The sequence below is a fragment of the Nicotiana tomentosiformis genome, chromosome 6 (assembly GCF_000390325.3).
Source record: "Nicotiana tomentosiformis chromosome 6, ASM39032v3, whole genome shotgun sequence".
Classification (NCBI taxonomy): domain Eukaryota; kingdom Viridiplantae; phylum Streptophyta; class Magnoliopsida; order Solanales; family Solanaceae; genus Nicotiana; species Nicotiana tomentosiformis.
In genome coordinates, this window is record NC_090817.1 from 146775869 (window position 1) to 146803061 (window position 27193).

A 27193-nucleotide genomic window follows, 5' to 3' on the forward strand; every position below is an offset into this window, starting at 1 on the left:
GCATGTGTGGTTGACTTTGGAGGCAGTGGGATCGATTCTTGCCTTTGGTCGAGTTTGCTTACAACAACAGCTATCAGTCCAGCATCGAGATGGATCCATGTGAGGCTTAATATGGTCGACGTTGTCGTTCTCCCATTGGGTGGTTTGAGCCCGGCGAGGCTAGGTTGTATGGGACTGATTTGGTGAAGTATGCCTTGGAAAAGGTAAAGTTGATTCAGGAGCAGCTTCGCACAGCTCAGTCCCGACAAAAGAGTTACGCGGATCAGAAGGTGTGTGATTTATCGTTTATGGTGGGCGAGAAGGTTCTCTTGAAAGTCTCGCCGATGAAAGGGGTTATGTGATTCAGAAAGAAGGGCAAGTTGAGCCTAAGGTTTATAGGCCCATTTGAGGTGTTGAGGCAAGTTGGGAAGGTTGCTTATGAGCTTGCTTTGCCTCCCAGTCTATCAGGAGTTCACACGGTTTTCCACGTGTTAATGCCCTGGAGGTATTATCCCAACTTGTCGCATGTGTTAAACTTCAGCACGATTCAATTAGATGAGAGTCTGGGGTATGAAGAGGAACCAGTTTCCATTATTGATAGGCAAGATCGCCAGTTGAGATCCAAGAGGATTTCCGCGGTAAAGGTTCAGTGGAGGGGCCAACCAGTCGAGGAGGCGACCTGGGAGTCCGAGGAAGACATACGGAGCGGATATCCACACTTATTCAGCACTCCAAGTATGAATCTAAACCCGTTCGAGGACGAATATTTGTTTAAGAGGTGGAGAATGTAACGACCCGACCAGTCGTTTTGCTTTTTACAACCTCGTTCCCCTAAATAAGACTTCCCATACGTGCTTTTACTGTTTTATGACTTACGGGATGATTAGTTTGGTATTTGAAAGGGTTCGGGTTGAAATCGGAACACCTGGTTCCTTAACGTTGACTAAAAAGGCCAAGTTTGACTTCGGTCAACATTTTAAGGTAACAACCTCAGAATCGGTACTTGACGGTTCCAATAGTTTCGTATGATAATTTCGGACTTTGGCGTATGTTTGAATCGGGTTTTTGATGACCCGGGAGCGTTTTGGCGCCTAATAGTGAAAGTTGGTTTTTGAAGGATTTAGAAGTTCTTTAAATTTGATTTGGAGCAGGTTTTGGTGATATCGACGTCCTAACGGAATTCCGAGACTGAGAATAGTTCTGTAATGTCATTTAAGACTTGTACGCAAAATTTGGTGTCATTTCGAGTAGTCTAAGTATGATTCGGCGCATTCTGAGCAATTTGGAAAACTTGAAGTTCATATTTTGATTCAATTTGGTTTTGGGGTGCGATTCTTAGTTCCATTGTTGATTTTCATGTTTTGAGAGTTCGAACATGTCCGTATCATATTTTTAGACTTGTTGGTGCCTTTGGACGGGGTCCTGAGTGGCTCGGGTGAGGTTCGGACCCCTCGGAGCAAAGTTAGAAAAATAAGAAAATTCCAGTTCTGGTTTCCTTCTTTGCGAACGCGGAAAGCCTCACGCGTTCGCGTAGAAAGAATTGGGGTTGGTGGATTTTTTGCTACGCGTTTGCGAAGGTCTGGGTCCGGTGACCTTCGTGTTCGCGTGAGGCGACTCGCGTTCGCGTAGAGGAGTCTAAGCTGGGCTTAGGCCGCTGATTACTCTTCACGTTTGCGGAGCAGCCCTCGCGTTCGCGAAGGGTAGGCCAAGCCAGCCTCCGCGTTCGCAATGACTTGGACGCGTTCGCGATGTGTTGTCTACGGGGGCCAGAGCCGTTTGCCTTCACGAACGCGAGGACCCTTCCGCGTTCGCGAAGAAGGAGGCAGCCTGGCAGTGAAGTTTTAAAATGGGACTTAGGCATTTTGGGGGGTTATTTATTACACTCTTGGGCGATTTGAGAGCTTTTAAGGAGGGGATTTTGACCTAGCCTTATAAGGTAAGTAATTCCTACCTAATATGAGTTTAATACATAGTTTATGGGTGGATTTTAATATGAAAATTTGTAGAAATCACGGGTTTAGATGAAAAACCTATGTTTTTATAAAAATGAGATTTTACCACGAAAATGGTTATAGAACTTAGTGAAAATCATATATTTATGTTTCTAAGGGTATGGTTAACGACTTTCTTCAAATATTTCCGGAATTCGGGCACGTGGGCCCGGGGGTAAATTTTAGGAATCTTGCATTTAGAGTTGGGTAATCACTTTGATAGTTGGGATATGAACTTTTGAGCATAAATTGATTAATTTATATAATATTTGACTAGTTTCGAGTCGTTTGGCACCGAATTTCGAGGTTTGAGCATGACCTTGGACCGGAAAGTAGGCCTTGAGACGAGGTAAGTCTCTTTTCTAACCTTGTAAGAGGGACTTACCCCATAGGTAAATTATAACTAATGTGTGCTCCTACGTGTGAGGCTATGTACGTACGAGTGACGAGAGTCCATACGTAGCTACTAATTATGCTATTGTCCGGGTAATCTAGGAACCATACCGTGCTATACTTGAAATGTTTGTACCCCTACTTGTTGATTTAATTGCTTAAGTCATATTGGAAGTTGATAAAAGAATTGTAAAAGGTTAAATTCACTTACTTAAAGTTGCGAATGAAACACTTGATTATAAATGAGAATTTGTGTGTTATTTGAAATGTTTTCTATTTGTGGAGCGAGACGAACACCTCGGTAGCAGATAGATGCATCTATGGTTCGTGTCATTCGATCCTCGGTAGTGCACAATTTAAATATTATGTTGGATCGGGCCGTACGACCTCGGCATAATATGGGCATGAAAATCTTTGAAACTATTCATGATTTATATTGCTTAAAATGCCTTGAAATACGATATGTTAAATAATGAAACTAAACTTGGGATTTAATATTTGCGAAAGAAGAATTTACTATTTCCTGATATTTGAGCCTTTTGTATTGTTCATGAAATCCATGCTTAGTATAAAATTTGATATATCATTGTTAGCCCATAGTAAGTGTCAAAGTCGACCCCTCGTCACTACTTCTTCGAGGTTAGACTGGATACTTACTGGGTACATGTTGTTTATGTACTCACGCTACACTTCTGCACTTGACTGTGCAGGATTTGAGGCAGGTACATCTGGTTACCAGTTCAGCGCGCATATTTGATCCCCGCTACGAGATTATACGGTGAGCTGCCCTTCCGAGCCGTTTTGCAGCAGCTGTAGTCTTTCTTTTGTTTATTTGTTCTATCTATTCCATTTCAGGCAGTAGCTTAGAAATATTTTGTATATTCTACTAGTAGCCCATATACTTGTGACACCAGGTCTTGGCATACACTAGTAGATTTATGATTTTTGGGTTGTACTTCTACGGTTATGATTTCATTTAGCTGCTTTCGTTTTGCTCACTTTTAATTCTGTTATTTGTTAAATTTTTTAAAATTTTTTAATGAAAGTTAGCTGCTCGAAAAACTTATTAAAAACGAAAATCACTAGATTGTCCACTGTCGGCTTGCTTAGCAACGGTGCTGGGTGCCATCACGACCTAAACCAGAATTGGGTCGTGACAGGTATACTTACGAGTGCGGTTCCACAATTTCGGGAAAGATGGAGCCAAGGCCGGGGTGATATCACTGGTGGCAACTAAAACGAACCGTTCCATCCACCCGCAGTCGTTATCATCATCCATGCTGGATAACAGTGCATGGTGGCCTCGCTTTCTGAAGTTAATCATTCCCCCATGGAAGATCTTGGTGGAATAAATGTTCATCATGTGAGCTAGGGATAACTCCTCCACCATTTCTTGGCACAGGCACCGAAGGCAAGCAATCGTTCTCCACACGGAGGGACTCACATATGCCAACATACCTGGTAGCGGTGGCAGAACTCCACAATGACACAGTCAAGCTCTCCACTCAAAGAAAACGTCCCCAAAGTGAAGGGACATGTATAGAAGTGCGTAAAACCCTTCTTGGGTAAGGTTACCCGCTCCGCCAGATCAGGAGCGATAATTTTGTCTAAATTCTGGCAGTTACAATCTTCCTTCACAGGAATACTGAAAGGACGGATGGAAGAAGGATATCTGCTAATGGCCCATGTACGAGGGTTAGCAAAAGGAAATTTCTCTTTGAAGTCCTTAGTTGTGGCAAGACTTCTGGGGATGATGATGCTCACTGTAGGAGGATCAGATTCATCGGCTTTGCTTTTGTTCTTTGAGGAAATGAGATTTTTTGAAGAAGAAGCCATTCTCTGTTAGAGAAGAAAGAAAAGCGTTTTTCTTACGAAGAGAATTAAAGAAAGGTTGAAGAACAGAGTACAAGTTGAATGAAGAGAGTTTGAGAGAGTTTGGAGAATTATGAGATGCGAATAAAGGAGGTTGATACGCATAAGTAAAGGTTTAGGCGGCTAAACTCGTGGCCATAATTACCTTGATAACCAGTAAACGTCATGCTGAATCGTGGGATGACGCGTGTTCGGGATATTAAATGTGGAGAGACGTGCGTCTAATCAACCGTCAGAAGATTTTCAGAGGGAGTCGGTGAAATTCTCGCAAAAAAAAATGTTTCTACCAACTTTCCGGTGACACAAAGTTATGTCACCGGAAAGCAGTGGGACTATCTGTATAGGGTAAAATCTGTTATGTTAAGTGATTGCATAGGGAAGTGACACGTGGAGCCGAAGATAGAGGATAGCTAAAACCGAAGCCAACTACTCCGTCTGTTACCGAAAATAATGGTGCTCATAGAGATGAAATAAATGCCTGCCACCTGGTAGCATTTAATGAAGAATATTCCACAGCATTTAGTACACTGCCCGTTATAAAGAATTTGATATTCATGCCCGCCATTACACATTCTTCAATGGCACTCATAATTGACAGTAAATGAGGGCTTGATCCTAGGACCTTGTTCCCTATGTGAAACTACAAATAGTGAGCTCTATTATCATTGTAAAAGACACGAATTTTCTGGCAAACTTACACTATAATCTATTTCAAAGCTTAATACAATTTTATCTTCTTGCTCTTTAATTTCATCGTTGTCGTGCCCAGAGAACTTGCTCCCGGAACTATTGTTTCTACTATTTTATCTCCATCTCAAGGCTAAGTATTGCATAGTTATTTAACTCTTCTATTATTTCAGGATCAAATTAATTCACTTGTCTAGACACCACGTATAAATTCAACTGTACCATTTTACGAAAAAATAATTATACTGAAATTTTTTGTTTTTACTAAATATATAATTGAAGTCCAAAAGAAAAGCGATTGTAGTTAAGGAACAATCTTTAGTAAAATGCAGCAACACTGACTAGTCCATATACTAAATTGTAGAGAGAGAAAAATCACACCTCTCTCCACTCTCTAACCAAATACCACTGACAAGGCCACATCCCCACCCCCGGCAGAGGATCCATCCTCCAAAATCCCACCGGAACCACCGGACCCCCCTACGAAAACCTCCCAACTTGAGATGGAAGAGGACACCCCTAAAAAAACTCTTTCAAAGGGATCCTAATGGAAAGGAATCTAATCTCCACCACTTCATATGAACTAACTCACTTCCCTCCCATATTCGAATTAAATGCGGGGAATATCCACATCCCTTTGTCAAAGGAGGATAAGAACAGGTTAAACCTCCCCTGGAGATACTCCCTAATAGTGAAACTATTTGGGAGCAAAATTCCCCACCAGTTACTACGAGCAAAGCTTGCACATCTTTGGAAGCCCATTGAACCCCTAACGCTAATCGGCCTGGGTTGGGACTTCTTCATCATCAAATTCAACGTAGAAGCAAGCATGAACAAAGTCCTGGGAGAGGGACCCTGGTTTGTGACAGGCCACTTCCTATCTATACGGAAATAAGAACCAAACTTTGTCCCAGCAAAATCCAAGCTTGCTATTACAGCAATTTGGATCAGACTCCCACAACTCCCAACAGAGTTCTATGATAGGGCGATCCTCGAGCAAGTGGGCAATAGGGTTGGCAAATTACTAAAAATAGATACATGTCCTCTTCCACCCTTAGGGAGAGGTATGCTAGGATCTGTGTCCAAGTTCTATTAGACATCCCCATCACCACCGCTGTCACCATGGGTACCCACAATCAACCCATCCTATATGAGAGGGAAGGGATTCTCTGCACGGGATGTGGGAGAATTGGCCATACGCTACGCTACTGCCCATTCACCCCCAAGGCCAATGAAACTAACAGTTCAGTTAACCTAAATTCTACAACCACAAATGCTGGTACAGTCCCTGGCGAAGACTCTCTATGGCAAACGGTCATATTCAAGCGGAACAAAAAACTAACCCATAAAGGAAATCCCTTACAAAGGCCAGCCGAAGCAACATCGGAGCAACCCACGACTCAGGTAAAGTGGTACAGTGAAGCCACAGGTATATTTATTGACCTAGTTTCCACCACCACTAGCGGCAGCAGCCCTAAAGCCCACGAATATCTGAACCCAGGTGAACACTTGGGCTATATGGGGTGGGCTACGGAGAACCAACAAAACTTTAGGTCGTTGAGGCCCAACTCTGATAAAGGCCCATCTTTACAAGTGGGCCAAGTCAAAACAAGAGAAGCCCCACATGCAAAGCTGACTGGGCTAAAACGGCATTTGCCTAAGTGAGGAACAATCCCAAAAGATGCCACTTTAGGGAATATCTCCATTCCCAAAAATCCAAATACAATCTGCAAAAATGGGATTGTAGATTCCACCCCCACTTTGACTCTACTCCCCCCAAATCGGGTACTCTTACACAAAATGAGAGTATCTCCTTTTCGGAAAGGAATCTCTTGTCAGCACAATCCCATCGTAAATTGGCCCACACACTCACGAAAGGCCACTTTACCGTGCCTGCGCCCGCGCAACACACAACCCGCCCCCATCTCTTCCCCGATCTTGCCTCTTTCAGTTGAGGTAATCAAGTGTCTGTTACAAACCCAATAACCAATACTATCAATGAGGTGACACCCCATGTAAATCCCTCAAGATTAATTGCAGAAGGCAAATTGTCCCACACAAAACCCAAAGAAGGGATGAATTATAATGCTTCTCCCTCCTCTTCCTTTACCCCAAGCCACACCAACAGTCCCATTCACTCTGATCTTTCCGATGGAAAACAACAATCTCCCTTCCCAAACACAAGCCACAACACCGTTAACCATCTCCACCACCCCAATGCCTCCAGAGCTCATGCCAGAATCATAGTTGGAAATGGCACTCCAAGGATACACCCAGAACCTACAAATGATGGTAGGGTCTGCCCTGATGGAAATAACTATCCAAAATCCCAGGTACCTAGCTTGAATGGCCACACAACTCCTCCACCAGGGTCTGGCAAACTTTGGACACCAGTTATGTATGTCCACCTTACTCCAAGCCCAGTACATGGGGAACCAACAACCCCTATCTATGGAGGAACTCAACATACTCATGGGCCAGCTTTATCAGACCATGCCCTTCTTCCCCCTCATGAACCTGCAGACTCCAGTCCCATCTCCAACCTTCTAACTCTGGCCACCAATAGTCCATATTCCTCAGCAACCATCCCAACCACTCTCACCTATCGATCTACTGAGCAGGGGCACTACCATGGCATTGGACTACCTCAGGGAGTCCAATGTGGACCTGGAGAACATGTTAGAAAAACTAGGGAAGCCAAAGACAAAGGCTTTCCTCATGTAGGAACCCTTAGCATTCAGAATTCCAATGCCTACCCCTTTAGTACCTTCCTTCAAGAGCTTAAAGCCAAGCTCCAACAAGATTAATCTATCATTCATGGAGTAAAGAAGATTTCTGGAAGCTTAAATCCAGAATTAATTAGTTAAGTGAGGGAGATGCTAACACTAAATTCTTCCATATATCCACACTTAACAGAAGGAGGAACATGATCATGTCTTTAAAGATGAAGTGGGGAACAATATTCAGGATTCCAATGATATTAAAGACACAATCCTTAACTACTTCACTAAGATCTATACCACTGAACACCATAGCTCAATGCTGAACAAGAACCACATTATTGATAGTGCTAATGTCCTGACTACCAGGGAGCAGAGCACCATTGACTCCACCCTTAGGCTCTCTGAGATCAAGTGTGCCTTGTTCTCCTTCAAGGCCATGAAAGCACCTGGGCCTGATGGCCTCCACCCTTTCTTTTATCAGAAGTACTGGCACATAGTTTCTGGCAAGGTAATCCAATTCGGCCACACTATCTTTTTTACTTGTATAATACCTCCTGAACTAAACAAAACCAACCTCTGCCTCATCACAAAGTGCCACAATACTGAAAAACTTTAGGCCAATAGATTTGTGCAGCACCATGTATAAGCTAATCACTAAGATCATTGTTATTAGAATCAAACCTTTGCTTCAGAACATCATTGGCCCTACTCAAGCCAGTTTTTTAGCCAATAGAAGAGTTGCTGATAATGCCATTGTGGTCCAAGAGTACATTACCCACTTCCAAAATATGAAAGGTAATAATGTCAATATGATCCTAAAAGTGGACTTAGAGAAGGCTTTTGATAGGTTAGAATGGTCTTTTATCAGCGAATCCCTTCTCTTCTTCAACTTCTCCACTAAACTAACCACCTTAATCATGTCATATCTCACTACAAGCTATATCTCTTTCCTTGTCAATGGTATCCAGACTGATTACTTCAAGCCAGTAGAGGCATTAGGCAGGGGGATCCAATGTCACCCTATTTGTTCATCATATGCACGGAAAGACTTTCCAGAAATATTTACAATGATGTAACTGATAAGGATTGGTTCCCTATCAGCATCAGTAGGGGAAGGCCTAGAATCTCGCACATGTTCTTTGTTGATGACCTCACTATGTTTGCCAGAGCCAATAGGAGAAACTGTGAGACAATCTTATCCATCTTGGGTAATTTCAATGATGCATCTGAGCAGAAAGTCAACCTTCAGAAATCTAGAGTGATTTTTTCTTCAAATTTCCAAGAAGAGTGTGCCACAACATGCAGTGCCATCTTAGGTATCAAAGGTGCTAGAGACTTTGGGAAATACCTTGGTTTTCCCATCTTCAACAGAAGGCCTAGGAATAGTGACTTCCAATTCATCATAGATAACCTCAACAGTAGAATGGCAGGGTGGAAAACCAAGTTCCTGAACATGGCTGGTCGAACCATCTGGCCAAATCTTGCCTTAGTAGCATTCCAAACCATGTAATACAATACATCCAGTTACCCTCCCAAATTACTAACCAAATTGACAAAATCCAAAGAAATTTTATTTGGGGTACAACTCCTACAAAAAGAAAGATACACATGGTCAAGTGGGCCACTGTCACCAAGCCAAAGAACAAGGGAGGGCTGGGCCTCCAGTAGGCCCATCTAAAGAACAAAACATACCACACCAGTCTTGCTTGGAGACTCTACAATAATACTACCTCCATCTGGGCTAGGGTGCTCATAGGAAAGCACTGCAGTGGAGGAGGGAACATGGTTAAGGCTAGGACTAGGACCTGAAAAAATGTTTAGGAGGGCTAGAAGATATGCACAAATTGCACTAGATGGGTGGTTCACAAAGGGAATGGGGTTAGATTCCTTACTAACACATGGCTTCCCAAGATACAGCCATAAGATAAAAATCCTTAATGGTCCATGGCACCACAGTGAAATCACTACAAAAAAATAAAATTAGTTACGAACGTCATCGCTAATCTGTCGCTAAAATATCCGTAACTAGCAGAATTTCTTGATAATCTGTCGCTAATCCGTCGCTAAATGAGATTAGCTACGAATTTTTCTGTTTAGCTACAGAACTTGTCTGTCGTTAAAACTAGATTTTTTAGTAGTGAATGAACACCAGGATAAATAAAGTGTACTCCAATGGGGTTTGGGATTTCAGCTCCATTTCCTATCCAATCCCCCGTGACATCAATATGATAATCCAAAACACTTTCATTCCCACCTCCACCTCTGTTGAGGATAAGCTAATCTGGAACCTTAACCCCAATGGCATATTTAGTACCAAATCAGTCTACTCCTTCCTTGATGCACTAATGCACAATGACACTTCCAATGAGGACCACTTCAGCTGGATTTGGAAGTTAAAGACCCCCAATAAGATTAAGTTTTTCATATGGCTCACGCAGCAAAACAGGCTGCCTATAGGGAATCACTTATACCACATTGGCCTGAGAATTAATCCTAACTGCTACTTCTATGATTATGCCATAGAAGACATAAACCACATCTTTTTTGAATGTGCTAATGTCAAGGGGTTCTAGCAAAAATTACTATACCAGTGCAACCATAAGCTTAATCTTAATGTCAATCCCTTTTCTATGCCAAACTGGGAAGACACATGGCATAGGCTTTAAAATGTAGAATACAATGCTTGCATCAAATGAAAACAGCTATTGCCCTTCTGCCTCTAGGCCATCTGGCTCACTAGGAACTTTAATGTCTTTAAAAATAAAAGAAATCACATTAATGTACACCAAATAATAGCAAAGGTTGTTGAATACCACCATGTAGCAGTCACATCCAGACATGTTATAACAATAATCACCTTATACCTAAAGTGGCAACCACCAGATAAGGGCTTCTATAAGTTGAACATTGATGGGGCTGCATGCCTTAACACAGGGAAATGGGATATTAGGGAGGGGTGGATATTCAGAAACATCAGGGGCGACTGGGTCTTAGGCTTCATGAGGGGGTTCCCAAACATTGATAGTCTTAGGGCAGAGCTCCAAGCCCTATAGTTGGGGCTAAAAATAGTTCTAGATCAAGGCTTGTCACCTATTGTGATTGACACTGACTCTGAAGTGATGCTGGAAATGTTAGAGCATGGTAACTTAACTCACAATCCCATAATTTCTGAATGCAGGTATCTGATGGAACAGCTGGGGTACCCAGTCATAGGCCATAGCTACAGGGAGCAAAATCAAGTGGCGGACCTCCTCGCAAAGGAAGGAGCTAGGAAGGAAGTTTTTGACAAGACCCAATTTTTGGCAGTTCCTCCGGTGTTTGCAAATGATGCAGTGTGGGCAGACATCTTAGGAATTATTTTTTTAGGAAAACTAATGTTTGTAATAGTAATACAATGGTAGATGTTGATGACAATTAACATGGGACCTCATCCTCCCCTTATATTGATGTAATTTTGTGAATGTTTATATATATATATATATAAGTATCCAATTAACCAAAAAAAAAATGCAACAACACTAGAGTCTTATCTTTGTTAACGTAAGATGTACTTATTTTAAATTATACTCACAGTCTGAATTTGACTTTAGACGAGGTGGAATGGCTGAATTGGATAACCAAAAGAGATAGGAGAAGCAACCTTTTTTTGCTTTAATCATTCAGCATTAGAAACCTATCTATCTAATTTATATATTCGTGCTGCATAAATTTATTAAAGGATAAATAGCTCTTTACTAAAGGTCCTTCATCATCAGAACTCGACACTAAAATATTTGAGATAATAAGAGGCCAGCATTCAAAAAGCATAGTGATTGTTGAGTAGTACTCATTGACCTATAGCAGAAACTCGAGTCCCAAGCAATTCATTTGCATGCGTATTCTGTTTAGTCTTGTTAGCTTAATGGTTTGCATGCGTATTCTGTTTAGTCTTGTTAGCTTAATGGTTTTTTCGTGAGTATGGTTTTCCTGGCACAGCGGCGAAGTTAGGATTTGAAGTAATTTTGTAGGTTCTGAATTCTAATTATTTTAAGTTACTGAATTTTGAATTAATATCTTTTACATCTTTAATGAATTTTTTATGACAAATAAAAAATTTAAATAAAAGTTATTGAATTTGGCCGAGCTCGCGTGCCTTCTACCTCCGTCCCAGTAACAAAAGGGCCTCCAGCCACATACAGTAACAAGATACAAGAGAAAATTATAATTGATGTCATAGCTGCATTATTTTCATTGCTCTTCTACTATAGGGATTGTTATTTGTCAAGCGATTACTGCTTATTCTATAAGTTGAATCAAAATGATGCGCTACTGTTCTTTGTCATCTTCGTCCTAATTTATGTAGCGGTATTTGACTAGGTACGAAATTAAGAAAGAAAGAAAAACTCTTGAAACTTATTCCAAAACAAAATGTAGAAATTTATGTGGCTATAAATCATCTATTTAGGATGAAATGCAAAATTTAAAGTTAACTTATTTATAATAACAACAATAACCCAGTAATAATATCACTAGTGAGGTCTGAAGAGGGTAAAGTATACGCACACCTTATCCCTACCCGGAAGGATAGAGAGGCTATTTCCGGAAAAACTTATTTATAAATAAGAACAAATTAAAAAGGATAGTATATGACATATAAATTAGGACATAGGAAATAGTACCAATTAAGACAACACGTCAACACCTATAAAAATGGAACTAGTCTCGAATCTTCAAGTTCTATTCATTGACATTGTAAATTTTTTTTTTTTACACAATTATATCATATTACTTACAAGGTAATAGTACATAAGTCTTTATAATAACTATTAATTGTAACGCAGTACAACAACTAGCCAATTATCTTACTATATCAGATTAAATTAGAGTGACAATCTAAAAGATCTCTACACTTTTGCTTCCCACTATCCAGTTTCCAATTACAAATTAAAATGAGGAAAAAACATAATTGTGCAATATTTTAAAAAAAAAAATACAAAAGCTTAGAAGTATGAATTAATTAACAAATGTGACAGCTACATATTTGCATTCCGCAACATCCTAAACTTTTTCCTACTTTTTCGCCCAGCCATAACTTTTTACCCCTAGAAACTAGCTCCCATAACGTTTTTCCTAAATCTTTCTCCTAAAAATTAGATACCATAACTTTCTTCCTTTTCTATTGTATCTATCAGATATAGTGCCTGTGTATAGTCAAAACACATAAAAAAAATGATTACTTTCTTCTTAAATAGTTGAAAAGTTGCAATATACATATTTAATGCATAGTTTGATATGATGTGTATTTTTTTAATAACAAATATACAATGTTTAATAGTTATATAATAATGTATTCTAGACGTTTCAGATGTGTTTATGAAAATGATATGAAAATTTTATATATTGTATAATGGTAGTATAATAATGATATTTTGATGTTCAAATGTGTTATGTAAAGTATTTGCAAATTATATATATGGTATAACTTTGGTATAATAATAATATATGGTATTATACTAGTATTCTAATGGAATTTGCTTTTAGATGTGTTTTTATATAAGTTAATTTCTAATGTTATACATGGGATAATAATTATATATTTATGGTGTCATGATTCATGGGTGAAGGCTACTTCATATATATATAGAGAGAGACACACACACACACACACCAAGAAAAAATATTTCTATATATATATATATATATATATATATATATATATATATATATATATATATACACACACACAAAGAAAAAATATTTCCCTAAACACATATTTATACCATACGTGTATAGGGTATGTGTTAGATATAAAACAATTTAGACCATATACTTCAAATATATATTTTATGTGTAACAAAAAAATTTCACAAAAACTACTTGCCATTAACATATTTATCCCATAACTATACTATAAATATGTGAATGTTATCTTTATTTAAAACATAAATATAACGATAAAGATCAACATTAATCGTAAGTATGTCATCACTTGATAATTCTTTGATTCAATCACTAAAGTAACCTGATCTATTCCCCCTTTCCTCAAATAAGAGAAGACAGAAATGATTATAAAAAAGGTGAAAAAAACAATACAGTATAAGAGGAAAAGAAATGAAAATAGATGATTTTATTTTTTTGCTTTGAGAAGAGGAACAAGATAATAAAAGCTATCCCTAATTTTGTGGAAGAGAGATAAATGAGTTATCAGTTACGTACTATTAAAGAGAAACAGTATTTTGGTTGAATATGCTACATTTGTTATAAAATCTGCTATTATTGAAATAATTGAAAGATAATAATATTGATATAAATACTTTTTTGTTAGTGACCTACAATGCTAATTATCTACTTGTTTTAGTATATCACAATATCAAACAGCAAATTCGTCATTATCTAGCGGTTAGGATATCTGGCTTTCGCCCAAGAGACCCGTGTTCGAATCCCGGTAACGGAATGTTTCGTTTTCCAACAAAGGTCACCAATTTGCCCAATTTGCTTCTGCAGAAAAATATAAAGCTATAAAATAAGGATCATTTTTCAAACGATATTAACTTTTACTTCTTTTTTGGGCAAGCAATGTATCGATCATATATGCATGTCTTAGTTTCGCGAGTCGAGAGGGTGAATCCTTGACCAATGTTTGCGCTTTTTATACTGAAAAGAGTTAATTAAAATAATGAAGTAAAAAGCCAAAACGAAAGTAATAAACAAATCATATAAGAGCTATCAAGATAAGAAAGCAGAAAGAAGTCATTGCAAATGAAAAAGAGAATAATATGGTCTGGAGTAAAAGATTACTTACTCTTACACAGTGATTTTGCTGTTGCTCCGTCTACTAACTTTTAGTTTCATAGTTATAGTAAAATTATATATTGTGTCGACTGTCGAGGTATATATGCTGCTTTTGGAACCGTTGAATTATCTCAAAAGAGGAAGGACATGAGGCTGTTAGAGCATGACCTAATCATGGTCAACAATGATTCCTCTTCCTCTTTCTTTTTCTTTTTTATTGACCAATACTAGATCATGCTAACAGCTTTACTTGTTTCCCTCTAGGCTTTGAATAATAAGAAAGAAAAAGCAAGCCTACACCTTGCTTAATACATGGTACTAATGATGGAAAAAGCAAGAGGCGAATTTAGGATTTTTAGTATATGAGTGTACTACTATAAAAGAAGGAGAAAAAAATGATAGGATTAGATCTCTATACCTCTTGGTTAATATCTCAACAATCAAACAATATTATACCAATTTCAGAAAATATGTACATAAAATATCTAATTTTACAGAAAGACCATGGGTTCACGTGCCTCATACCCAAGCCTATAAATCCGCCCCTCCTACAACCAGAAGATATTGCTTAGTTGTTCTGGTTGTCCAGTCACCTATTATGCGGTTATGTATATATTTACACAAGTTTCACACATAAGTCCGTTATCGTCCAGCGGTTAGGATATCTGGCTTTCACCCAGGAGACCCGGGTTCGATTCCCGGTAACGGAAATGTTTTTTCTTGCTCGGTTTTAGTATATAGCAGCCTTAATTGGTTACAACAGAGTAATAACTTTTGCTTATGCATTCCAAAATCCCTACCTTTTTTGCTTATGTGTTGTCTGTTTATGTCTATGTGAGTGTGTAGAGTGAAATTTTGCTTCTAGTAAGGAAAGGGGGAGGGAGGTAATTCTCCAAAGCTCTTGATTTTGGTGACCATTCATAATATCAAAGTGATCAACACTCAAATTCATATCACATTGCAGTTTTACCTTCAAGTATTTCCATTAAAAGTTCTTTTCCCATAAGGGCAGGGGATACACCTTCGAAAAATCCTCCATATGACTAGAACAGAAAAAATTATTTGGGAAAAGCAAATACGAACATGCCACTTAGCAGGACACTTCTATTTTCAAGTTAGTAGTAAGTCATTGGTCAACCTTCTTTGCAACTTGCAAAGAATACTTGAATGTAGAAAAGAGTTCATGTCTGTTCTTTGTGTTCAAGTGAAGGTGGATCTTGTCTCATTGGAATCACAACAACAGACAAGTTATCACTGCTACCTTTACTAAATGCATTTTGGACAATGCAGTCGGCTAAAGAGGATGATGATGGACAGAAGGATGAGTCAATGGATGTCTCGTTCTCTTTAGCATGTCCTCCATGTAAAATATCACAGACATCCTGGGGATTCATTCTCTCAAATATGCCATCAGATCCTATCACCAAATAGCAGTCTTCAGTCGTCATATGTCTCCAATCCGTGAGTTCTGGTTTAGCAATAACTCCATACCTAGAAATACCAAAAGAAAATAGATCAGCTGAAACGCTCTACTCGCTGCTTTGTGTTCATGGCATAACACAAGGACTGCTGAGCGTGCAGTTTGAGTCAAAAAGGACAACTAATGACAAAGGGTTAAGGATGGACCTTTTCAAACGAATATCTCCTATAGACCGTGAGACAGCCAATATACCATTGACACGAGGTACGCCAATAACAAGGACAACCCCACCAGCTGCTTCAATTCTAGCCTTTTCATCATCCCTATCAGGATGGTGATCCTTTGTTAGTTCCTCAGCTTGAAGTTTAGTCACTAAATCACCTGAGAGGTTCAAGCAGAACAGACAGAGTAAAAGGATAGTAAGGAAAACGGAGAGCTAACGAAATAATCGGCTTTTTAGGCAGGGGCAACAATGTGCTAACCAACATACAGTTTTAGTGAACAATAGTTGGAAGATTTTAAACCTTCACTGTCCTGATCAAAATGAGTTCTCCTTGAGCATAAGAGTGCTTTCGAGTCCCCCAGATTACCAACTAATATCTGCCCATTCATCCAAAGAACAACTGTTGCAGTTGATCCAGATATGTAGTCATTGTTCAAAGCTTCCTGCAGAGAGAATTGACTTGAAAATCCGTAGGGCTGCTTAAGAAAACGACAAACATAAGGAGAACAGTATGTGCCTGTGAAAATTCTGAATCTATATCTTGGATTGTTCTCAAGAGGGCTTTCTCTAGGATGCCATGTGTCAATTCCTCATCAACTACACATAATGCCCCATTAGAACTGTATAAACATCAAGGCATCAATACTTGCGCAGTAGAGAGTACATTTATAGGTATGAAATACTTTCTCTAATGGTTTGACATGCAGAAAAAGAGTATATTCACATGCTTTCCGTTTAACGGACAATTACTAACTCGTATCAGCTGATGAAAGATGAAGTTGAGAAACATTGATGATACAACCACAATACACATGATGGCATGATCATTAAAAGGATAAAAATCCTTATATTTAAGCTGCAGCGGATTACAAGGAAAACCATCAGAGTGCAAAAAGTATTCCTGAAGATATAAGGGCATAGGCATCTCCATTTAGGAAGTTATAACATGTTAGACGTGTTTCATATCATTTATATGGCAACAGATTGGGGGGTTTGGCAAAATATTGATGCAGAAAATAACCAGTGACAATATCCAGTTCTAAATTTTCATAGGACAGGTTACAAACCTTTCAATTTCAAGCTATAATGACCTGCTTCTTCATGCTCATTACTGTGTGAAAAGAGCTTCTTGTATGTATTGAAAACAACATGCAGTAAAAAGTAATCTAAAAACTTTTGAGAAGCCATTTCACTTGCTTCCTTGCCTCCATGTCCATCAAAAACTGCCGCTATACCCACACCAGCTTCGTTAGGATCATCTTCACCTAGTGATATTAAGAAAAAGATGAGCAGCTGTAACCAGGAACTTTGCACATTTTACAGATATACTGCTAAACTACAGGATTTGTTTTGATATCTTCAGCATCTTTTAAAATAAAGAGATTGGTCATCATAATATCTTCAACATTTGGATTTAGTCTAAGGGGTTCCCAACTCTCATATAATATGGTAATAGTGGTACCCTCGTTTTGGGTCTTCAAAGGAAGAAGGGCCCCAAAAAGGTGCTACCTTTGCAGTTGAGACAGATATATTGCTAACAAGTCCCATTAACTAAAAGAAAGAGAGAGGCAATAGAGCTGCTCTTTTATAACAATGAGAAATCTGAATATGGAAAGCGGGTAGAGTTTGAAACTACCTAAAACGGGAACAGTAACATGAGGATAGCAAATAATACTGTCTTCTTGGTATTTCCTACGCCCCCGATGCGTAGCTACAGGGCAGTTATCTGTTCCATTTTGAATAGCAGCAGAAAATTCCCACATAGGACATTCGGGTGAGTCAAAAACTGCTGAAGCACCACCCTCATCATAAGCTATCATACAGGACACTGAGACCTCATAAGCGTAACTCGAGCAAAGAAATGCTCCAAAGAGAAGTGCAAGCTTTCCTCCTTCCATTGAAAACTCAGCCATTAGAACCTAGCCATAATTTCATGACACAATATTTCATGCAGATCAAGAATTTTTGAGTCCACTACCTATCCAACTGCCTGGAGACAAAATATTTGAGAGTTAGTTTTGCTTAAGTAAAACATACAGTGTCTGGTTGGTCAGCAAATATATGCACAATCAGCTCATTTAACAATCAACCGCCGCACAATCTTATCAAAGTACTCTCTTTAACCAATCTTGATTGTATAGTAACCTGGCCAAAAGGGTGACTAACCTGTGGAAGCCAGTCAAGTAAAAATATTTTACTCCGTATATTGTTAGTGGAAAAAATCTAAATTCACCTGAGTGTAGTACACATCGCAAATAAAAAAAGTAAGGAGATCAATAGTGTAGTAAACATAGTCAGATATTATGGCCGCGATGGTATAAAATTCTGGAGACTTGTATATAGCTTCCAAAACAGGAAAAGAAGATTAAAAAAAAGCAGTGAACCACAGCATTTATTGAGCTGAGGGCACTCGCATTACACACTGATGCATCTAAAACTTTACGCGGATTCATAAGCACAAAAGGAATTGCTATTAAAAGATCTTATAATTGCACATCCAAAATCTTTTAATTGCACATCCATCCAATGCTGCTCCCATATTGCGCTGCTTACTTTTGTTATGGTGGAAACTTTTTTCCTGCAAAGTATTTTCCTAGCTGAAATCATTTTAATGTTGTATTTTACCCCAATAAATAAAGCTCTTTATTCGTTGGACCTGGGTAGGTTATTTTATTGATACCAAAACTATATGAATACAGAAGTATAGCAGGGCATTAGACCATAGAACACTGATCTTAGCATAGGAGAAAAATACTCCCCTTTTACATATATCTCGAATTGGAACTGGAAATAATATGAAATCCTAAGACCATGAATGCATTTTAGATTACTCTCCATTGATCTAACATGAAAGCACTAAGAAGAAAACACTAAAGTTTCTCTGCCTAATATGGTTTGTCATCATACCAGGAATTAGGAGTACAAAGGGACTTTGTTCAATTGTGGGCATAAGTCATTTTCCTAAAGACTTCACTAATATACAAACTCTTGCTTTATATCACTTGTTTCAATCAATGCTTACATATTGTTTTCAGTCATTAATGCTAAAAATATTTCCACAATACTACCATCATATTCTATTTTCCATCTTACATGATAGCCACATACTTTTATACTCAAACCAAACACTGGAATGTGATCCAATAAAATGATCCAGAAATGATTCTGAGATAAAATGCCAAACACACACTCTTAATTCTTTGTTTTGTCCAAAAATTGTTGATTACCCAAAAAAAGCAGGAATTATCAGTCTTCGAAGTCCACAAATGAAAAACGCAAGCTTTAGCTCAATCTGCTAGGCGGATCCAGGATGGGTTCAAACCTAGCATTCTACTATTTATTGTAATGTTAATAAATTTATACTTCGCAATGAAAGTACTGGTTCAGTTGAACCCGGTACTAAAGGGCTGGATCCGCCCCTAAGAAGTAGTTAACTTCGGATCAAATTTGAAGTAAAATTTAGCAGATAAAATAAAACTGCAATTAACCGCATATATATGTACAAGGTAGAAGATATAGCAAACTTCAATCCGAGCATATTACCATAAATGAAGATGCCAATCTTGCATTGCCTGTGCTTTTATGGAAGAAGCGACAATATTCCAGAAATGGAAGAAGTTGCAATTTACAATCTCAGCTGGAGGGGGCCGGGTAGTAAATTGCTTGGACCGTAAGTCGGCCCAATACCTGAAGCACTCTTTTATTTCGGAAATTACTTACTTTGTTTTTTGGTTAAACCAATGAAGGATTTATATAATTTTTTATCAATTAAGTCATAACATATTTTCACTTTAATTTGTGAATCTTATGGTCTAATTGCCTGGCTGGTACAAAGACCATCGAGTAAGTATTTTTTTCTTTTATAATTCCTTAATTATTATTTTTTCGAGTGCAACGCTTTGAATTGCTGGAAACAAAGCAAAACTAAATTTTAACGTTATTTTAAAATAAAAATTTAAAACTAATCTTATAATCTCAGAAAAAATAAACCTTTATAAGTCTACATTTCTTAAGATTAGTACTTTGACCTCCTTTCTTCCTCCTCTATATGATGACGGATCCAAGGGTTTATGTTTAGTCTATGCGGTACTCTACGCCACTATAATATGGATATTTGATAATGAAATTCATCAACTACACTATCATATATTTGCGAGATGATCTCATCCAAAGATAAATCCTAGATTTGAACTTCATGAATTCGGTTTCAAATTTTAACACTGCCATTTATTGGGTTTGAAATCTATTATTTGTACTTATTTTGTGAATTTTTAAACATATATAAGATGTAAGCCCAAGTTACTAAATTCCAATGAACCCTAACTTGTACGTTTAGTCCTTCCCTGCTCTCACTGTGGTCTTTCCTTTGTCACTGTCTAACCATTTGCTGTATTTGACTGGTCTATTCTCCTCCTCTGTATTCAAACTTTACTCCATATTGTAATCAGTAGATGATTAATAAATGTCATTGTCCTTCGAACTTTTAACTTTAAAGTTTATATGAGACAGGCATCATATAGCACCAGCAATGCAGATACATAGAGACATTTCTTTCCCAAAATCCTGTTGTGTTGTCTCAGTCAACGAATAGCTGAATTAATAAACTTTGAGGCTTGACCAATAACAGGAAAATGCCTTGGTAATTCAAATTAGAAAGTTATATGGGCAGTCAATAAAATTGGACATATAATCCAAAATTAGCAAGATCATTTAGAAGGGATTCCAGCAACAAAGAAATGATACTGCCTATCATCAATATTGAAGATGCAGACTAGCTCTTACAAGATTTTGAAAGCAAAAACACTGCATGGTGGATAACTATTTCTCACTAGTTTTCTCTTCATTTACATGAGTACAGACAACAATCTAAATTGAGATGGCATTTTTTACATATATTGTCAATTTTTGAAGAAAAAAAGGCTACCAGCATCCACTTCATTCAACTATCTAGACACTAGAACATGCTTGTCCTCCACAAAATTACAGATGAACACAAAATAGAAATCTGGTGTGCGTCCCTGACCTTATCCAACATTCATTCTTTAACATCTGAAAAGCAACAAAACGTATCAAACACTTGACGATTTAAATGTTTCATATATTTCATTTTTTATGGTGAAACGGCTGGGTGGAGATGAAAGTTGGCATAGTTGTGAGACTGTTATAAAGAGACCTCAAGCAAAAAAATGACTAGTATAGTAAATACTCAATATTTGTCGTTGCAATGGCATCTAGCAAAGAACAAATGAGATATGTTACAGGAGATCCCAAGCGAACAAGGATGAATGCACTCAATGCAGCTATTCGCTCCTGTATTCACTATTTAATTACTTGCAATACATCACCAAATTAACGAACCATGGCACCTTATGAATGTGTCTAAGGTCCCAAGGGAAGATAGTTGGTTCAATAAGGCAATAGCTTTCTTTCAACAGGCAGTAACACAGGAATCGGATACTATCTTGCAATTCAGTTGGCCAACAAGAATCATTGAGGAGCTTACAAAGAACAGATTCAGAGGTTAAAATGCAACTTTTGTGATTAACAACCTGGTTACCTAATGAAAGCTATGCGTATCTTATTGTTTTGAAGTAATATTCACTTATTTCCTAGATGTTGGGAAAGTTCAGTCAATAACAAATACCCATGGCCCCATATCATGCACAGACTAATTAAAGAAGCAACAAAAAAAAACGTTATTATAGAACATTTGAAAGTACTATGACCACTAGAATAGTCAGGTTCTTCGAAGGATAAACAACATCACCTGTCATTGGGACCACTAGAAAAAGGGGCATTCATCTGAATATTTTCTTCTAGGGGACCGCTTGGTGTGGGTGCTGTAGATAGTCTAATGTGGGGCGCAAAGCAAAGATCAGTCCTACTTGAGTGTTCACTTGGGGTAAGAGATCCCATTCGACCGTTTAAATAGATGTCCAAGCTAGCTGATGAAGTTATTTCTACCTTTCTCTTGCACTTGAACCTTCACCTAACAGAGATGTGAGAGACAGACAGAAACAGAAAACAATTGCGAATATTTTCTTATATTATTTCACTTTATCATATCGAGCAGCTCAGTTATTGCAATACCTGTCTTTTCGCTTCTCAAGATATCTTTGTACTGATGCTTTCCTGCTTGAGGGGCTCTCTACTGCTTCTGGGGAACATAAAATAAATGCGAAAGAAAATTACGCAGAAATTGAATATAGTGTTCATATTGTTTTCAGCACAAGGTACTTTACTGTAGTTCATTCCACAGAAAAGGAAACAGCACTAGACCAACATTTTTCACCCAAGTAAACCTTTTGCTTACAGAAAACACAGTCGTCCACCAACACTCAGGCTACATTTGTGGGTTTCAGAACTGATTATATTCCTTAAAAGATAAGCTTAGCAGGGAAAGGAAGTTTTTCTTTTTACTTCTAATATTTCCCCTTTTTTTCTATAAGATTGCTTACTTCTATCTAGTGGATCTTCAAATGTATTTCATATTATAAATCTCTACTAGAACAAAGTACCTTAATATTCGCAAATGTAGTAGTGTCCAATGAGCAATTTTATGGAAAAGAGAAAAGAATGAAAACATAACGAAAAACTACCAGGATTGTCATCATATAAGCCGTTTCTTTCTTCTACATGCATTCGAGAAACCTCACTCAATTTTACTGTAAAAGATCAAACAAAAATGTTTTGGCACAGGACAATAAACATCTTCCCTGATGATCCCAGGAAAAGGACTCCTCACTCACAGGAGTCATAATGTACAGTGATATTTTCTCCCCCAATATATGACATTTAGGATCATAAAGTTGTTGCATTTTCTTCATATTGACTTCTTATGGTTGCTTTATTTTTGCAGTAACCTTTCAGTTCTCCTCACTAAAATTCTCAGAAACAAACACTACCTAATTCACATTCTCAACTCACCCATTCTAAGCAAGTACAAAAAGATAGAAGAGTTATGCACCATAATGCAACTAATGACCTGTTTGAATAGTCGGCAGAAGTGCCATATCAGGATCTGGGCGTAGTTTAGTATTTGCAGCCCCTAAGCAGCATGTTGAATGCCGAGCTGCTGCAGTAGCATTTGATGAAGTTTCTGAAGGCACACAAAGGGGGCTTGAAGCAAGACGCATGATTATTTGTGCCTAAAAATATCCGAGTTGGTCGTATCAGGAAAAAAGTGAAACTACACTGATTTTCTGAAGTTCCCAATTTTCAGCAAGCTTAAATACCTTGTCAGCAGGCACATCATCATAAACATTCACCTTGCCACTGTAGAAGATTGTCATTTGTTCTACTGGTGTATCTACTGAATCTAATATTCTGGAAGCACCAATAGAAAAGCTATCAGTTTTTGAAGCTGGATAGAATGCAATTTTCATTTGAAGGAAATGCTAGTCAAATGAGGCCCGTGCACCTATGCATATACAGAATCACAAGTTACCTTATGATGCCATTCTGAATAGAGTAGCTTCCAACAAACTTTAGGTTACATTGGGATATGCAAACACAAGAGGTGAAGGTGAAGGTGAATATATTTGGACCTGATGATTTGTTAACAATAGACAAAGGATCTTACTTAAGTGCTAAATGATGAATTTGCCACAATAACAATCTATGGAAATGAAACTATTAACTTAACAAGAGATCACCAGAGGAGCTTGTGGAGCCATTGATGTCTAATAGGAGAAAAGACATGAGGGACTTTAAGAACTCCCACAACTAATTTAGTATTACTTGTTGTATTCTAAGCCAAGTAGAAAGCTTTGGTTTCTGCTGAGGCAGTTGCTGCCTAGAAGCACATATGCAATTACTATTCAATGATTTATGGTCGTAGTCTACTTAGTCCATGGACTTCAACATCCTTCAACTACGCACATTGTGGTCACCCTAAAAAGTTATTTAGGGGCAAAATTTCTGGCATAATGACACTCTAGGTATTACTTGTGGTGTTAGAACATGGGACACAACAAATGAAGTATTAACAATGGTGTCAACAACTGGTAGTATAAGAAACCAAATGCATATCATTGGCAAGTACGTTTATCTCTTAATTACATGAAAACTGCACTCAAATTAGTGCACTAAATGATTGAAGTTCATCATAAAGACTGAATATTTATATGCATCTCTAACATTCATTCACATTACTCGGACACTTTAACCACAATTCTTAAAGCACATAAATAATGGAAATATTGCCGGTAAGCCACTTACTGTACTGAGAATTCAAGTAAGAGATACACAAGGAGGCCAGGGTTTGAGAGAGAGGGACAGAGAGACTGATTTGACAGGCACGAACTAGCCGCTATTTCGACATGAAACTCAAAGTATTCAGAAGAACAATTTTCAAACTCAAGCACCTTTTTTCTTTAATAACAATAAGGAACCATCCATTGAGCACAATGTAGAGCTTATTATCAATCAATCAATTAATTATGTCTCAATTCCAAACTTATTAGGATTGAATATAGCTCTATATCCATTCTGTTCTATTCAGGTCTTTCGCTCCCATACTAAATTTCAAGCTATAATTCTAGAAGGTTTATTGACTCCGAAAAGCAATCAAGAAGACCATGTCTCACCTTGAAGGAGCTGACTTCTCAATAGCAGCAACCAGAGTGGGAGTTGCATCGCCGGAAAGATCAGTTTCTTCCTGTTGTTTTCTTCCATCAGGCACTGTCTCTTCAGCCAGTTCAATAAATTCTTCATCAGTATTTTTCCCTCTCTGGACCTACATTAGTTTTTAGAACTATTTAATACTAGTATTAACACATAAACGTGCGCTGGTACATTTACAGTATCGACATAAGAGCCAAACATCATACGGTACTAACTACCAGCGGACTATAACAAAAAATAGGTCAAATATTGCTACAAGATAGATAGAGAAAACGAACACGGTGTACACTAGTGTCGGAGCGAGGAATGTAAAGTTTCTTCCGAAAGCCGGCGTCGGAATCTGACGCCGTTTCAAGGAGAGCCTTTAGTGATATCACTTGCTGAATCGCCTGTGATTTATTCCATGACGGCCTTCTCATCCCTGTACGGAACACATTACAGCAGCAGAGGCACAATTTCAAAAAAAAAAATCGCATTTTTTCACTAATAAGTTCTATGTATGTAATGAATGCAGACGAAGAGGAGTGAGTACCTTTAAGTTTGAGGTAACGGCGGCAATCTTCGCGAGTGAGCTGAGAAATGTCATCTTCAGTGAGTTGCTGAAGCGGCTTGTCGAGAAGTGAATTCAAGACTGATTCTTCCGGCGGCATGCTGTCAAGTTCCGGCGTTTAATTCGCCGGGAATCGGTATAACTCGTCGGATAATGGGAAACAAAATTATGCAAAAACTTTTGGGCGGGGCTGTTTCAATTTTTTCTCTTTCTATATTTTATTTTACCATTAAAATTGTTAGGAGTCGCAAAGCCTGCAAGCCCACATAAACCTGCAGTCATTATCATTAACTTAAAGTAATCATTATCCTTATCAGTCCCCGCCCCCTCTTCCAAATATATTTTTCATTTTTCCTTGAAAATGTTTTCTATATTTGATTGGTGAATGAGAAAATTTTATTTAGAAAAATATATACTATTAAAGATCATATTCTAATAACATCATTAAATTGGAGATTGCTTTGATGATATATATAGAAAGAGAGAAACAAATAATATAAACTTATAAGTTAAGAAAGTATTTTATGAAAAATGACTTTCGTCCATAACAGCTTGTTTTGGATGATTGTTATATATCATTTTATAATGTATCGTATCGTATTGTATTGAAATTGCATTGTATTGTATGGTATAATATTAAGTTTACGTTATTACAAAAAGAGGTAAAGTACATGTAGAGTTATTATAAAAAGGGTAAAATATAATTATTAAATATTAATAATTAAGGATAAAATGAGAAAAAAATAATTATGTAATGATGCAATCACATCAAATTAATCGTTACATAAAGTGAAACTTTTCATCGTCACATAATGAATGATTTAACAATACAATATAATTTAAATAATAATTAAAATTAATATTGTATCTAAATTAATAATATTATGCAATACTATTGGTAACAACCATCCAAACAAGTAAATGACATAAAGTCATTTTCAAAACGCACTCCATAAATATACTATACACTCTCAAAGTTAATGGGTTTGGCCTTTAAATTTTTTAGCACTTATCTCATTGAACTTTTTAAATTTATGATTTAATATCTATTACATATTTATTAATTTTTTAGTGGATTTCACATAAATTAATTCTCCATATAAAAAATATTGAATTAGGATGAATCTCCTTACATCAAGTTGCTTCGTTGGAAGACTATACTTTAATTCATTATAAACAACTAATTAATCGAGATAAATTAATTAGTTATGATTAAGTAACAAATTTTACCAAAAAGAAATACATTTGAAATCATTTATTTAGCTTACAAGTTATAAGTTATATGATTATGAGTAGTTAAATTACACTATCGATGTTAAAAATTAGTATCATACCTTTATAATTTTGATAACATTCATAAAATATTCTCAATTCGTACTGTTCACTTCTGTGCTGAATGTAAATAGGCTCATCCTCATAAATTCCTCTTTGAATGTTGTCAGGCGAATCCCTGTTTCTTTAAAAACAAATTTGATAGAAATCTAAATTATAAGAATTTCAGATACTTTAATGCACATTTATTGGTTGATTGACCAAATCTCACATGTTGTTTCATTCATTTCCACGAGCCTAACGAAAAAAATATCTTTGCCTTCTCGCCTTTATTTTCCTCATTCATAATTGCAATAAATATAAAATAGAAAAGAAAGATCAATTTGTCAATATGTGACACCTTTTCCATTAGGTTGCTATCAAGAGCGAAGTTAGGGGAGGAAGGGACTGCTGGAAAATCACATTGTATATATATTCGATTCACCATCTACGTTGTAAAAGGGATTAGCCGCATTGTAAAAACAAAAAAGTAGAGTCATTACCATTTTGTAGCTAATTTTGTGATACCCTTATTTTCAGTACATAAACCTTATGCTATGTGATATTTGACCAAATTGATATCTGAATATTGAAGTGTATAAATTGAAGTCTGACTGTAGAACTTCATATCACCTAGTAATAATTTGT

General features: G+C 37.4%; 2 protein-coding genes and 1 non-coding gene across 11 annotated transcripts; 1 reads left to right on the forward strand and 2 right to left on the reverse strand.

Annotated features, from left to right (window-relative positions):
- Positions 1-15054: 15054 nt before the first annotated feature.
- TRNAE-UUC (transfer RNA glutamic acid (anticodon UUC)) lies at positions 15055-15126 on the forward strand. The gene has a single exon. It is a non-coding gene; the product is annotated as a tRNA-Glu (tRNA).
- A 214-nt stretch (positions 15127-15340) lies between these two features.
- LOC104106043 (probable protein phosphatase 2C 51) lies at positions 15341-19758 on the reverse strand. Of its 6 annotated transcripts, none has more exons than XM_070178015.1 (7): positions 19603-19758; positions 17696-18049; positions 17127-17324; positions 16577-16656; positions 16361-16502; positions 16043-16217; positions 15341-15907 (listed from the first exon to the last, which is right to left on the reverse strand). In XM_070178015.1, exons 2-7 carry the CDS (start codon positions 17970-17972, stop codon positions 15598-15600), a joined length of 1182 nt encoding a protein of 393 aa, XP_070034116.1. In that variant the 5' UTR covers positions 17973-18049; positions 19603-19758; the 3' UTR covers positions 15341-15597. The 6 variants fall into 6 exon arrangements, with proteins under 6 accessions (XP_070034116.1, XP_070034115.1, XP_070034117.1 ...); XM_070178014.1 differs by having other exon boundaries at positions 17696-18225; positions 19603-19757; XM_070178016.1 differs by lacking the exon at positions 19603-19758 and adding an exon at positions 18097-19572 and having other exon boundaries at positions 17696-17978.
- A 1087-nt stretch (positions 19759-20845) lies between these two features.
- LOC104106042 (protein TIFY 4B-like) lies at positions 20846-25500 on the reverse strand. Of its 4 annotated transcripts, none has more exons than XM_070178020.1 (8): positions 25217-25500; positions 24963-25105; positions 24648-24796; positions 23295-23385; positions 23045-23207; positions 22150-22210; positions 21827-22042; positions 20846-21108 (listed from the first exon to the last, which is right to left on the reverse strand). In XM_070178020.1, exons 1-8 carry the CDS (start codon positions 25332-25334, stop codon positions 21102-21104), a joined length of 948 nt encoding a protein of 315 aa, XP_070034121.1. In that variant the 5' UTR covers positions 25335-25500; the 3' UTR covers positions 20846-21101. The 4 variants fall into 4 exon arrangements, with proteins under 4 accessions (XP_070034121.1, XP_009612805.1, XP_033514531.1 ...); XM_009614510.4 differs by having other exon boundaries at positions 22150-22216; positions 25217-25499; XM_033658640.2 differs by lacking the exon at positions 20846-21108 and having other exon boundaries at positions 21909-22048.
- Positions 25501-27193: the final 1693 nt, after the last annotated feature.

Bases quoted from the DNA above. Each gene is read 5' to 3' on its own strand.
- LOC104106043 (XM_070178015.1), bottom strand. From the start codon at position 17,972: ATGGCTGAGTTTTCAATGGAAGGAGGAAAGCTTGCACTTCTCTTTGGA. The intron at 16,503-16,576 runs GCACATACTGTT...TTCTCTCTGCAG, and splicing joins TAGATTCAGAATTTTCACAG to GAAGCTTTGAACAATGACTA. The intron at 16,218-16,360 runs GTTTAAAATCTT...TGAACCTCTCAG, and splicing joins TTTTGATCAGGACAGTGAAG to GTGATTTAGTGACTAAACTT.
- LOC104106042 (XM_009614510.4), bottom strand. From the start codon at position 25,334: ATGCCGCCGGAAGAATCAGTCTTGAATTCACTTCTCGACAAGCCGCTT. The intron at 25,106-25,216 runs GTACTCACTCCT...TGTTCCGTACAG, and splicing joins CCGTTACCTCAAACTTAAAG to GGATGAGAAGGCCGTCATGG. The intron at 23,208-23,294 runs GTATTTAAGCTT...GGATATTTTTAG, and splicing joins ATGATGTGCCTGCTGACAAG to GCACAAATAATCATGCGTCT.